The sequence below is a fragment of the Anser anser genome, assembly GCF_964211835.1.
Source record: "Anser anser genome assembly, chromosome: 2".
NCBI classification, from domain to species: domain Eukaryota; kingdom Metazoa; phylum Chordata; class Aves; order Anseriformes; family Anatidae; genus Anser; species Anser anser.
The window spans coordinates 78,271,937-78,286,531 of NC_139721.1; the positions used below are offsets into that span (position 1 = coordinate 78,271,937).

At 37.9% G+C, this 14,595-nt stretch overlaps 1 protein-coding gene across 3 annotated transcripts in view; it reads left to right on the plus strand.

Moving 5' to 3' along the window:
* TRIO (trio Rho guanine nucleotide exchange factor) overlaps positions 1-14,595 on the plus strand; it is a 249,121-nt gene that overhangs the window by 201,849 nt on the left and 32,677 nt on the right. For all 3 annotated transcript variants that reach the window (XM_083821948.1, XM_083821946.1, XM_083821947.1), the window contains exons 35-36: positions 12,933-13,225; positions 14,416-14,586. In XM_083821948.1, coding sequence (XP_083678074.1) covers positions 12,933-13,225; positions 14,416-14,586 — 464 coding nt within the window. The remainder of the gene's footprint in view (positions 1-12,932; positions 13,226-14,415; positions 14,587-14,595) is intronic.

Here is a 14,595-nt window from a genome sequence, read left to right on the forward strand (position 1 = left end):
GATGTATCTCTTCAGTCAAACTTGCCATATTTTGATTCATGTAACTTTCATGTGTATTACTTGCTTTATGAAATAAGCTGAGACTGAACAGCAGTGTGGATGGAGTTAGCCCCAAGCAGTCTTCTCCTCTGATCCTTGGGAGTCTGTTCCCTCTACTGCAGTGTTTTCTCGTCTGACCTCTTATAAGTACTGCATGAAAATGTAGTAACTTAAATTGGTCTGTTACTACCAACTCCTTGTCAAGCTGGCTACTCGGCTCTTAGTTTAAAAGATGAAAGATGTAAAAGGAAAATGTATACTATTCTGAAGGAGATGTTGTTAGGTTTGTCTTGCAAACTTTATGTAATGAGTTGTACATGTAACTCCATTTTTGTAATAAGAAAAAATATATATATTTAGGCATTTTTGGGTTTTGCTAAGATGACTGTATTCCAGTTTATCATTAATGAAGAATATTCAAAATTTGAAGTAGGAAAGAACTTCTAGATTTAACTTCAAAAAGGTGATGGGAAAAAAGTACTCAATACCAAGAAGGCTTCCCAAATGCAGAGAAAGATAGACCCCAGAATGAATATTGATACATTTTGAGAAGGGTGGAGTTTGATTCAATACAGGAAAATTGCAGCTGCCTCTTCACCTCCTCGACAAATCTGTTTTACTCTGAGAGTACCTGTAACAAAGCATTTGGGGCAGGTATTTTTGGTATCATGGTCAAAAGTCTGTATCTGAGTAGATAGGCTTAACCTGAGCAAAGCAGAAATGCCTCAACTCACATTTCAGCTTGTCTCTTGCTTTATTACAGCTCTATTTTAAATGAATTACTTCAGTGAAGCAGCAGGATAAGAATAAGCTATCACCTTACGTAATGAAAGTTCCCTCAAGGTGCTCATTGCTAGACTAGTAACGAACAACATGTTCATAATCTCCCTTTGAATGTGGCTGCAAGCAGCTGTAAAAATCCATTGAATCTGCCCACCAAGGCTTGCTCTGACTCATTCCTTTAATAGAGGTGATGAGAAGAACAGAATTTAGGTGGTGTAAGTATACCGCGTCCTGCTTTGAAAAGACCACGTTAATAATGTAACAATTCCCTGTAAGGATTGGTTTTCTTCAGAAAATAGGAAAGTATGTTTATTAGACCACATTTTTTTCCTTGTTTTTGAACATGGGATTGGGCACCTCCAGTCCATTTCTGTGAATTAGTGTTAAAAAAACAAAAAACAAACAAACAAAAAAAAAACACGTAACCCTATTTGATGAGGTAGTTTGCTCTAAGAAGAAAACTTCATAGAGGTCAGCTGCTGAGATGCATTGTATGAAAAGCAGGGGACCTGATTAAAAGAAAAAAAAATCAATGCAGAAAAGAAGGGAAGCTAATTAAATTCTTTGTTTCCTTCAAATAATTCATGCTTCCCCTAAATTTAGGCTTACGGTTGAGCCTATAACTTAAAAAGGTGATTAACAATGATCTTTGTTGTGTAGAAGTTACTATCGACACCGACCTCTTCCCCCCCTGCCCTTTCTGACTAACTAAAGCAAATGATAAAAATTCTACTTTATTGCCTTTCAAAAGAAGTGGTTTTGCTTCTTTTATTTGCCTTTTTTTTTTCCCTTTTGATTCCTACATGCAAAGCAGTTTTGGACAGCTCTACCGTGATGCTATCACATTCTCCTGTGGCCGCTTAGGTAGTACTGGATGGGTGGGAGCTGGGGAATGATTCTAGGAACTGAGATTTAGATGACTGAGAGTTCATGACATCAACTTTCTTCTGAGCCTTTATTGGGAATAATTGTGAAGGAAATAAAAACAACAGTTGCATGGCAAGAAGTAGCTTTTTTTGTGTGCGCAATATGGGCTTTTATCATGCCAAAGAAAACTCAGCAGTGCATATGTTATTTCTGAAGAGACTGTAATCAAATTAATAACGTGGCAATGATGGATTCTGTTTTTAGTATTCAGTGTAGTCTGGGTTTCATACATTTTAATTGCACTTTGAGATAAAATGTCACATCTTTTGCTAATTTATAGGTTGCTTGTTTTAAAATACACTTATACAAGAGTTATCTTTCCCCTTCTAACTCATTCAGCTTCTTTTTTCCAAGATTGATGAAGTTGTAGAGGAGCATCTTCCCCTTTCCTAATCTCTTACCATGCTTCCCCCTGAAAAGGCATCTATGTAGAAATCTGCAGTTACGATTTTAATAGCTATCTGCTAGTCAACCTTGACTGCGAGTCTGTTTAAAAAAATATTTCCAGCGTGGCTAACCTTTATTAAAATCATGTGTGCTCTTGCTGCTTTGCTCAGGTTACATTTCCATCTGTAGATAAAAAGTCTAAAAACAGTTCAGTTTCCAATCACTGTCATCTAAGTCTGCTCTTGATAATGGCGTTATTGAGCAGGGATTGAGCCCGGAGGAAGTTGTCTGTCAGCACCTACAGCCATCTAGCTGAACAGTGTGGAGGCTGATAGCAGTGGCATGGCTGTATGTGTGCTCATGAGTACTCCAGGTAGTCTCTGCACTAAAAAGGTTAAGGTTTTGCAACACAAAACACTGTTAGTAAAATTAGTTTAGATCTATATTAAGTGAATTGGATAAGGAAACATCTTTTCTATACATTAATTTTGGAACACAAATTTTGTCATGGTTTTAGCAATTCTTTCTCTCCTCCCAATTCACTTAATTACCTTCTTAATTTATTTTTTGAGCTACAACAGCAAAGTATTTAGAAAGAGAAAATGACCACAGTTATTGTAATAGCCCCAAAGCTAAATGATATGAGTATATTATTATTAAGCTTATGGCAGAGTTCCTAACTTGAGATTGATGTGTTTGCACAGCTGTTGCTAAAGCTGTGGCTCCAAACAATCGCTGGTTGTTCTAATGAACTCTTCTGCTTTGAATCAAGAGGATGGAGAAAAAAAAAAGAGACTGTTAAAATCAGTGTTGGATTAGTATGTGTATTTATGTTAACATGTAACTGCAATAGGTGAAGAGAAGAGGAAATAAGTTTTTTTTTTTAGTGTGAGTGTTCTAATAACTTTTTTTTAAAGAAATAGAATTATATAGAAGTAATTATTTCTTTTCTGTTACTTGTTCTTCTAAGTTAATATTACCACTGTGTATTGTCTCTTTATTTACATTTATGGGCTTTATTAATACCCTTGAATATATGCTCATGAATTATTATCAATATCTACGCTTTGTGATTCAAAGTATCTGTTTATTGACTCTTACCACATATTTTCACAATTTTAATAGGGAGTTACTGGAGGTTTTCTCATGTGTTGGAATTTTTTAAGGCATTGGTGGGGGGTGGAGAATAAAATACATCTGCTTTCATCTTTCCCTGGAGTCTACTCCTTTGTAAATATCTGGCAGAGGTTATACTTGCTCTGTTTTTTTCAATCTTCTGGACAAAAGGAGAAAAAAAAAAAGTTGGTTTAGCAGCATTTTATGCTGATCTTACATACGATAATTTTTTGTCTTCATAATTGTAAAGTTTTTTTTTTATTGCTTTTGCTAGGGTAATGAAAGCTAATTTCCTCCCTACCTGTATGTATCTTCTCAATTTCAAAATTGCACCAATAGAGCTGTGCATCCCCTACTTCCTTCTGAGATCAGGTTTGCTTGAACTCACTTGCAGTAATATAGTTAATAAGCAGCCTTTTTGCAGGAGGAGTGAAGATGTTCTAAAATCTTAATAGGATAAATTCCTGTTTGGATGCTTTGCACTGTTGAGCTTTTGCTTAGGGAACTATGGCATGTGCTGCTTTAAATAACGTCTGAGATTGTAGTTCTTCCTAAGGAGCTTCTCAATTTCTGCAGGCGTGCTTCCTTTCTTCTCCTCCCCCATATCTTTCTCTGATTTTCAGTAGAGCTGAAGGCTTGATAAATGAATCTTTTTTGTTGTTTGTTTTTCCTTTTGGTTGTCTGCTCTGTTATCTGCATTGATAGGGTGTTTTTCGTATCTGTTCATGTCTTCCTCTTCTGGACTGTTGCACGTGGCATATCAGACAGGTTGCTGTGCTGCTTCGTAACTATTTTGAGGAGTGGCATTTATTTTGATCCATTTCAGATGGCAACATTACTTTGCAGCAAAAATTAAAGGAGCAGATTATAAAAAACTGCAGCTCAGTAACAGTTGAGTAAAAATGGATCATGCAGTTGCCCTGATTAAAAACGGAAACTGCTTGTCACAGATATTGTGTAAATAGTGGCTTCCATTTGTAGTAAGTGACACAGCTTTCCACCAAGAGTAGAGCCACATCGTTGCTGCTAACATCACGCCGCATGGCTCTTCAAAAGTAGGTTGCACTCAGCATGCATGAGACAAATGGCTTGTCAACAGCCAGCAAAACTTTTCTGCCTAGTGTCTTAAGCGCCAGCACTGCCTATGAGGCCCAGGCCCAGAGCTTCTGCCTTCACTCTTTTCCTTCTTTGGCTCAGAGCTTGCTTCTCCCCACCAGCTAGCTGCTTGATTTTGTCAAAGGCTGGGAGCGCTACAGCTCTGAGCAGTGGGAAGGAAGCTGATGCTGCCAGCTCCCACTGCTCCAGGAGCTGTGCTGTGCCCTCTGCCAGCTTCTTGTGCCGGCATCTGAAACTAATAAGCAGTGACACGAGCTGGGGCAAGCTAGAGGCGAGGGCTGTGTGTGGCTCTGCTCCGCTCCAGGCTGAGCTGCAGGCTGAGGCCTTGGGCCTGCACCATGGCAGGTGCTGGCATTCACCGCTCCTGTGGCACCCGTTCTGCTGGAGGAAGAAGCGGGCAGGCCATGCCTTCATCCGATCTTCTGATTTGGTCATCTTAAAGTAGCTGGAGATCGCTCATGCCAGGGCATCTGGGGGGAAAAAAGCATATAAAGACCTCTTAAAATGTGCGTGTCTCTCTGTAGTAAAACTGCAACACACACACACACTTTTGAAAATGAGTGATGTAGTTGAGACTTCGTGAAAAATCTCAGCAGTGACAATTGGATTTTAAAAGTTGTATTTTAAGGGATATAGGAAAATTACATTGCTGTGGAAAAATTTGCTTTCTGACATAGAAAATAAGTATTTCTCTTATTTTCTTTTTCTGTTTGCACTGGAGAACTTTCACAACTATTTAATGGAATGAGGGTGGTACCTTAATATTCCTAATTACATGGTTTGTGTCAGTCCTTCTGGGGGAGGAGTTGTGTGTAACTATTTAAATCTATCAGTGAAAATCTTGCCTTTAGTAGCTCTGCAGAGGAAGTATGTCAAGTGATGTAAAATGTCATCTGTAGGAGGCACTAGTGAGGTGCCAGAGCTAGGTAACTAACTGATGTCCCAAAGAAACCTACTGAAGACTGTGCATGAAAAGAAGAGAACTTTCTCTGAAAATTAGAGCATGGGTTTCTGTTTATCAGCTCTGATGTAAAAGCATGCGGGCCCTGTGCAATTAAGGATTAGTAGAAGTACAGCCCCCATCTAGGGGAAGATGCATAATTTAGTATAATTAATTATACTAAAATGATCGCTTTGATCCGTAGAGATATGATAGAGAATAGCTTGCTTGTTGCGCTTAATAGACTTTATTGGACTGGCATAGGATGAGAACTTGACTGACAAACTGACAACCGACATAAATCTGTCATTGGTCTGTCCTGCCAGGCACATGGATGTGGTTGTCTTTAAGTTTGAGCTGAAAGAGTTGAGTTTAGATCAAGACATTGATCATTAAAATATAAGCTGCATACAGGGAAGCTGATTAATCTGTTAAAAGCTGGTGGTTTTCACAAACTGGGAAACTGAACTTCAGTAGTATAAGTAACTTCTAAGTGCTTCCTACTTGTGACAAAAAAAAAAAAAAAAGATATTTCTTTCCAAAAGTAGTATTGAATAACAGCTTGTTGCAAAGGTTGAAATACCCGCAAAATCCACTCTCTCCTTCTGAAGCACTACCTTGCACTTGCAGTAATACACGAAATTTAGGTTTGGGGGTTTTTTATCCATGTGGTCTTAATTCCAGGGAGTACAAACAGAACTACTTCTATTCACCTGAGAAAGTGTTTTTTGGCACAGTATTATCCCTTCTTCCTGCTGAAGAAAAAAAAAAAAAGTGTGGATGCAAAACCATCCAGCAGTTGTAAGAGGAGGATTTTTTTCAGTGTTGATGTTTAGCTCACAACTAACAGTGGTGTGTTTACAGCTCTCCCCATGAGCAATTTATAATGCATATGAAATTCTTAAACATTTTAAAACCTTAATTTCTGAACAGGGTAGAAAGGAAGGTAGAAAAGTATATTTGGAAAAAAGAATATGAGATGACAGAACAGTAATAACATAAACAGTGTATTAAACCCTTCAGGCATGTAACACTGATTTTCTGTCTTAAATGCATTGTATATTCATTTTGCACTTACTCAGATATTCTCTTCATTCCTTCCTCTACTGATATCACAGATATGTTTGTTGGATGACTTTTTTCAATTTCAGAAAGACCTTTGGAAGTTAAGCTGACAATGTCTGTCTCCACCTCTCTCTTGAGGTTTTCTGTGTGTTTGTTTTAAAATTACAGAAATGCTTGTGGGGCAGCTTAGGTTCTCATTAAAAGAAGTTGACTAGTATCTAGCCTCAAGCTTAGAATTCCACTCTATCTGATATTAGCACAATCATCCTTTGATAACTTGAAAGGTTAAATTATTGAATATATTTAAATCTAAATGGTCTGGGCATGTGTGTGCATCAGTCACAATTAATATAGACAAATCATTAATCTGGGAAGATATACTAAAGAATTGAGCTATCTTCTTTTAGCTACACACACTGAAAATATTAGAAAATATATTTCAGCACAGAGCATAACTTGAAATAAAAGACTGAAAAGATTTGCTGAACAGAAGTTCATAGGCAGTGTGTTTGTTCCACTTCTTCAGTCTCATTTGTATCTGGATTTGCGTTTATGTATTGAATACTATTTTTTTGCATTCTATGAAAATTATTGACAATTAATGAAAATTATCTTTGTATCATAAGTGAAATCAGTGCTTCCCGAAGAGCGTCGGGGAAATTCCATATTTGCAAGCTTAATAAAGCTAAAACTGTATTGTCTTTAAATGGTAACTGCTTTTATGGTGGTTTGTTAAAGCTGAAACACATCTAATGTATTTTGATATATGTTCCAGTATTGGTTTACAAAAACTGTACAGTAAGGGTCCAAGGAGGATATCCAGCAGGAGAGAACTAAAATTCTTGACATGCATGGAGTTCTGAATGGTCTCGTATGTGGCACCTACAATGCCTCTTACTGCAAAAGAAATTCCCAGGCAGAAACTGCATGTGTGTCCACAAGTAAAATAAGCTTCTCACTCTTTATGTTTTTTCAAGCCTTCCCCATCTCATCTAATAGCAAATGATGACTGTATGATTGGGGCTTTATGGGCTTTTGTCATTAGGTAACCTCCTCTGAAACAAAAATTGACTTGGCTCAAAATGGAACGTGCTTGTTTGTAGGTAGATATGGGCTTGGGGATTGTTGCTTCCAATTGCTCCCAACTTACATATTAAATTCTTTCTTTTTTTTTTTTTGAACCAACAAGCAGCTCTCATCCCCAAATATTTGTAATGTACCTACATCACAATTTACAGATAGCTGATTAGTTGCCCTGTGTTACAGCCTGCTTTTATGGGCTCTTCAGTCTGTACAGGCCATGGCAGCGGACAGGACTTGCAGTGGTAGTGTGGCACACCATGTAGGGGCCTACCAAGCTTGCTTTGCTCCATTTTATTTTGTTTTATTTTATTTTTAACTCCTTGCCCTATTTCTGTTTCATAGTCCCCAGAGCGGGTGAGGTGTTTGCAGCATTCTGGTTTTAGATGGTGCAGAGCAGGCATCAAGGAGACTGTTTGATTCCCTAGGTAAGGAAGTCAGGTTTTTGTAGCCCCTTACTCTCCTTGTAAATACAAAAAGTCTAAAAACAGCAATATGGAAATAGTTAATATGAAGCAGAGTCTTTCAAGTCATCAACTAGCTCAACATGGCTGATTTATTTTTTACGAAAAAAAAAATCCAGTTTATTAATTGCAGATGTGCATGTTTCCAGTGTTAAGAAAGCTGGGACTAGAATGAAAATTGCCATTTCCCTTTAAGTTTCAAAAATTTGTCTGTTCATTGAAGGTAACTTTATCTTCTGGTTTGAGGGGGGTTAAAACCCACACTGCCTGCCCTTTTACTTTTACTTAAAAATATATTTATGGACTCTCAGTGAACTCTCTGACCTTAGCAACAGAGCAACATATGTGATTTTACTTGGAGAGAAATGGAAGTTAAATGCTCTCTTTTCTTACTGTGGTTATGCATTATAAAACAAAGCACATCCCTTAGTTTTGTTTTGTTTTTAATAAGCTATTGAATTATAAAGCTGTCTCTACTTGAGTAGATGGTGGTTTTATTAAGTTTGATGGTTTCTAGTTGGATTGGTGTTGCTATGTGTGATTGTTATATGCGTTGGGTTTTTTTTGCTCTCCAAGATGGCCATCTGTTGCATTTATCTGTTTCGAAAAGGGAATCTGACACTCACTAGAAAGTTTACTGTACTTGAAACACAGTTGGGGTTTGCATACCCCAAATTTATTCCATCTGTTTTGGTTTAAAAAGTCCATGTTGTTCTTGGTTTAATTTTTGAATACTCTTTTTTCCTCTTAGCATGTTTTAGTGATAAAATATTCTTGAGCAACCCTAGAAAAACAATTTGTTATGTAGTCACAAAGGAAACAAAGCCAATTTTAGCATAAACATTCCCAAGCATAGTAATCAATCAAAGCGTGTATCTCTGATTAGATAGATAGATATGGTATATAGTGATGGGCCAGGTGAAAATAAAAAACACCCAAATGGCTTTTCTCAGAGTGAAGATTAAAGGTCTTTCATTTTGTGTTCTTGAAAACCTCCTGTATTGGATACTGATATTCCCCAACGTTTGAATCTGACAGTGTGTCCACTTAAATGTATGAACTTGAACAACTATTTTTTTTTTCCATGACTGTGCCCAAGTATTGTGACCCTTGGCTGGAAATACTGATCTGAGGAAACTCATAGGAGTAGGAATTGCAGAATCTGGACTCCTGTGAGCTGGGATAGGATGGGAAAATGGACAATAAAAGGTCTCCCTGGAAAAACACTGCAGTGTTTTATTTGCACTGAGTATTAACATTGATCTATGAGACTGCGGGGGTGTTTTCTGCAAATTTAAGGAGGCCGGGGGGAGGAATCAGGTCTGAAGAGACTAGTGGGTTGACATTCCATATGGGTTAATACAGGTGATGTTAAACCTTTTTATTTTTCCAACACTTTTTAAGTAGAATTTGATATTTATATAGAATTTGGTATTTATACTGATGCTTTTATGGCAGTGCAGTATTTTTTATTAATTTTAGGCTTTTTCTTATCCCCCAGTGCTTTCACAGGCAAAAGGGAGCAGTGCTATCATTTTGGTGTACTGCTTACACTCCGTCCACTTTTATGATTCCCTGAAGCCCTAATAATGCTTCAATACGTACTTCATATTAAATCTTGCAGAAGAGAAGATGAGAAGCAGTTACATGCTGCACGCCAAATGAAAATTAATGCTGTGTGGGAGGATATGGCTGAAGTATGTGCTGTGAAACATGTCTGGCTGACACTGTTTTGTCTTTTAGATCCTCTCCACTTCAGTGGAGTGTATGCATTTCTTCCTGCTCTCTTCACTCCTCCTGCCCACAAACTGTTGGCTGCCTTGAGTTAAGAGTAGGAGTGGTACAGCAAAAGTGCGTTCAGACAAAAATACTACTTTCCCACACTTTCAGGGGCTCTTCATTGTACCGTTTGTTTTTATGAGAAATTAATTATTTTGTGTGTTGACTGTCAAAAGGATGGGCAAAATTGGAGGAGGTTTTAGAAAAAGGTTTTATTAACTGCTGGCATGTTAGATGCTTAGGGATAGGCATGTTTATGTAAAAATAAATCTTACGCAATCAGTTACTGCACCACAATGCCGCCTTTTCCTCAGCAGGGAGTAATTGTAAAGGAAAGAAATGCCAACAGATAAAAAAACACAAAACAGTTAGTGCTTGGTGAACTTCATTGTGAAGGCCTAATTGCTTTTTTTAATAAACAAAGGAACGTACTCTGTTTTATTTGTGGATGGACTTATATGGACCCTTATTGGGACCCGAAAAATATATGCAAATGGAAGAAAATAGGCTGAGTGCTTATAACATCCTAAAAGTCTTGAAAGCACAAATTCAGTTTGTGCTTTGAGACACTTATTTACGAGAACCCCACTACTGTTCTCTGCTCTTCTGTGTTCCATTAGCAGGATGGCAGAAAGTTATTGAAGTATCCATCAGCTGATACTTGCTTAGATTTCTGAAATGAGAAATCTGGTAAAAAATTAAAAGATGCATGATATAATAAAGGTAAAGGTGGATTTGGTGAAAGAGCAGTCTAACTTCTTACAGAGGTTTACAGGGAGATTGTTTGGATTCCCATGGAGAGCTTGCAGGTGATTGGGATTTTTGTTTGGATTATTTTTTTTAATAAACAGACTATTTAAAAATGAAATCAGTAGTGATGTGGGTGCTGATGACTAGTATGCTTGCTTTTCAAACATACTTGCTGACGATCCTTAAACAGTAATTCACAGGCCTTAGAGGGATCTTCATACTGCAAGTTGAAAACTGTGGTTATAGGTAATTAATTTCTTCCATATGTTTCCTGCTTCACCAGAAAGAAGTGTGTAGTAATTCTGTATCACTCACGTCTCTACATCTTGAGAAAAAGGTGACTAATATAATTCTGCATCTGCTTTTTGATGGTACCCATTCTTAAGGCCTTAAACCAGGTTGATGGCATTATAGGAGGTCTGCTTAGTCTTGTGCAGCACGCTTACAGTTGTGGCTAGAGAGCAATTCTGTAGATGCATCCTGATTCTGGATTTAAAGTGTTAGTAACTAGGTTGCTGGACTGAAAGTATGTTTCATGAGTTTATCTTCTTTATGGAAAAACAAAAAAGCAGTTATTGGTCTGGATTTGTACATTCAGTATAACAGAGCAGATCTTAGCACCAGAGCTGAGGTGTTTTAACAGTCACGTGCCTGTTAATGGAGGCAGATTTGGTTTTATTGGAACAAACTGGAATGTTTATAAACAGCCTGATCACAATTTTGGTTTCCAAGGAAAGGAATGTCTCTTTTTTCTCGGTATTTTGCATTTTATTAAGAAAACTTTTTCTATGAAACACAATGAACAATTACGGAAAAAGGTGTTGTCTTATTTTATTCACATTCTATGTCTCTTTCACCATCGTAGCTGTGGCTTTCAAGCCAGAATTTGCTCTTAATATTCTATGGAAACAGAGCAGGCTCACATACTGGTGTGTAGATCCAAGTGATCCAAGATTTGTGTGTTTCCAGTGAAGTGTATTGATACAACAGTGACCTTATTATCCAACAAAATTCAAACTACCTCTGGTCAGACTGGCAATATGCCTCTTATGGAAAAGCTGCCAGAAGAGGTGACCTGAACATCTGTGTCAAACTTCAAGAAGGAATGCAAACACTGCATTTAATTCCCAGCAGAAGAAAAATTCAACAAAACATGATTTATGTCATCTTTATATAAACTAGCTATCTACAGAAGTGCACACACGGGGGAAAAAAAAAAAAAAACACCATACTTGACAACCTAGCAGAGTCTTGTTAATATTCTGGTGGTAGGTAATATTCATAGGAGTGGCATTATGAGAATGTGTCTTTCTTTATATAATATATATATATATATATATGTATATGTTTTCAAGGAAAAGAGCACTTGGGGAAAGAAACGTTGTGCTGCATGGGAAAAATCAATGTAGTCTCACAATAGCTCACCCAGTGAGTGTTTATTGTAAGCATACTCTATGGTCCAAGTGCCTTGGTGGGAAAGTAATATTGACCTCATATGCATATAGCTATTGCTATGTCCTTTGACTATAGAACTTTTCAGGCATTGTCATGCTAAGAAATACTGCTGATCCTGAGACTTGAAGAAATGGGCCTTTAAACATAGTTGTTCTCTACTTTAAAAAAAAAAAAAAAAAAAAAGGAAAACTCCAAAAAGATTTAAACAAAATAAACATATATTTAGCTGTTCTCTTGATTCTTCTTTCCCAGTTTCCCAGGGTAGAAAATAAATAAGTAATGAAAGTAACTAGAGCATTTGTAATGAAATTCGGGATTTACAAAATTTTGCTTGTCTCACTGAGGTAAAATTTTTTGCTTTTTGTGTCCATGCTCAAAGCAATATGCATTAAAGGATAAAATCATATCATATCGTATCATTCCATAAAATTAGGTTATATATTGAAAAAATAATCTATTAACAAATAAGTATCAGTAGTGCTGATATGAATTATAATAATTGAGTCAGTCAGAACTATGTAATGTTTGCTTGACTGCTGCAAACAAAGTGCTTATTTGTGGGTGGCCACGTGCAGCATGGACAGTGATAGCTCTGGTGTTATTAAAGGCCAGTTTACTTTAAAGTAATTTTGTCTATTCTTGCATATATCCAATCTGAGTCTATGTCCTATGTCTAGTCCTTAGGGTCCTTAAAACTGCTCTAGTAGCATGTCTTATATTGAGCATAGTAAGTTACGTGTCAGTTTTGGGAGGTCAGTGCAGGTTTCTAATAGGGTTTATGCTTGCTGTGTAGTTTCAAGTGACGTGAACAGCTGGCAGGAGTAGCCTACTAGTTTTCATATGTGTGATTTGATGGTTAATGCTATGTTACCATCAGTCTTCGATTTGCAGGAGATGATAATGCCTTTTAAACTTTTTTTGAGTTAAACTGATGGAGGGTTTACACAAATGAACTACCAGTCATTTGCCTTGTTTCTCCCTTACAAGTCTCTCATCATGAAAATGCTCTCATCGTTCTTCTTTTTTTTCAGACTCCCTTTCAGTCTCCAGCAATGATGCCAGTCCTCCTGCTTCAGTAACATCGCTTCAACCCCATATGATTGGAGCACAGAGTTCCCCGGGTCCCAAGCGCCCTGGCAACACTTTGAGAAAATGGCTTACCAGTCCTGTGAGGCGTCTCAGCAGTGGAAAAGCAGACGGGCATGTCAAAAAACTGGCCCACAAACATAAGAAGAGTAGAGAGGTTCGCAAAAGTGCCGATGCGGGCTCTCAGAAGGACTCTGATGATAGCGCAGCAACCCCACAAGATGAAACTATTGAAGAGGTGAGTGTTGAGGGCAACTGCACAAGACGTGTTTCTGTGACTCCACTAGAACTACATGTTTTCTGGTAAGGGTTCTCTCTTCAGTTGACGCTCCAGCAGTTGAGCTAAGTGGCTTGTGCCATGTACTACTCATTCCTGATGGCTGCTGTTCTCTGCATAAGTGCTGTGCCAGGCATACTTTGTGCCCTTCCAATAAAACACTATGCAATTCTTCCCTTTTACCTGACATGAATCTGACTAGCAGTTTTGGTAGTTATGATATAGAAAACTGGTCTCAGATATGCCCAGTTAATTAGTTCTTATTTTTCTTGCTCCTGATGTATTGTGCTGCAAGCTTGGAACACCAGTGAGTTATACAGTGAATATAGGGAAAGAAAAGACTAGTGACTTGGTAGCATGGAGAAGTGGGAGAAGTGCTTTGGGAAAGAATATTGGCATCTGTGCTTGAATGCCATACTGTACAAAGAGACTCTCTCTGGTGCAGTTGCAGCCTTGTTTTGAGGGCATCATTCTGCAGTTCTGTGAGTAAGGGAAAATCTACGACCAGGTTTCCTCTTAAAAGTGAGGAAAGAACAATAACTGTCTATGGTGTCTTCCTTTAAATGTTCTTAAATTATCCTGTGAAGTCAGTTGCATTAAACTTTAGATAATTTATAGTTCCTTGTGTAGTTGGAAGGACTGCCTTTCAACATGACTGTAAAAATTATACAGGCAGTCTGCTTTCACTACTTTAAAGTGGAGCTGCATGTTTCAGTTAGAAAGGATGATTGACAAAATACTTCTTGTACTGTTTTTTGTAGCCTTCAGACATCTTGATATGAAGGTCAGTACTTCCAATACAAAGTCCTTGAGTTACTAAGTTAGTAAAACATGGCTTTAACTTCACAGAACCGAACTTGGAAAGCAAGTATTGCTTTGGTAACACCTTTCTGTAGTAAATTTCAAGCTGTCTGTCTGTTTCTCAGTATCTCAATCCATCTGCTTTTGCCCCAGACACTGAAAACATAATCTTCAGCATAGGCTTTTTTTTTTTTTTCCACTGTTGAGGAGTTGACCTGTGTGTGTAGGATCGTCTTGACTTGTTGGGAGACAGGTGAATCTACAGAACTGTCTTAAGACAAGCTTGTGTTTAACAAGCTTCATGCTACTGAGGAGGCAATGGAGCTTGAATGTCTTAATTTTATTTACAGAGAGGTCGGAACGAAGGGCTGAGCAGTGGCACTCTCTCCAAGTCATCCTCTTCAGGCATGCAGAGCTGTGGAGAGGAAGAAGGTGAAGAGGGAGCAGATGCTGTACCACTTCCTCCTCCCATGGCAATTCAGCAACACAGTCTTCTCCAGCCCGATTCGCAGGACGACAAGGTAGGAAGA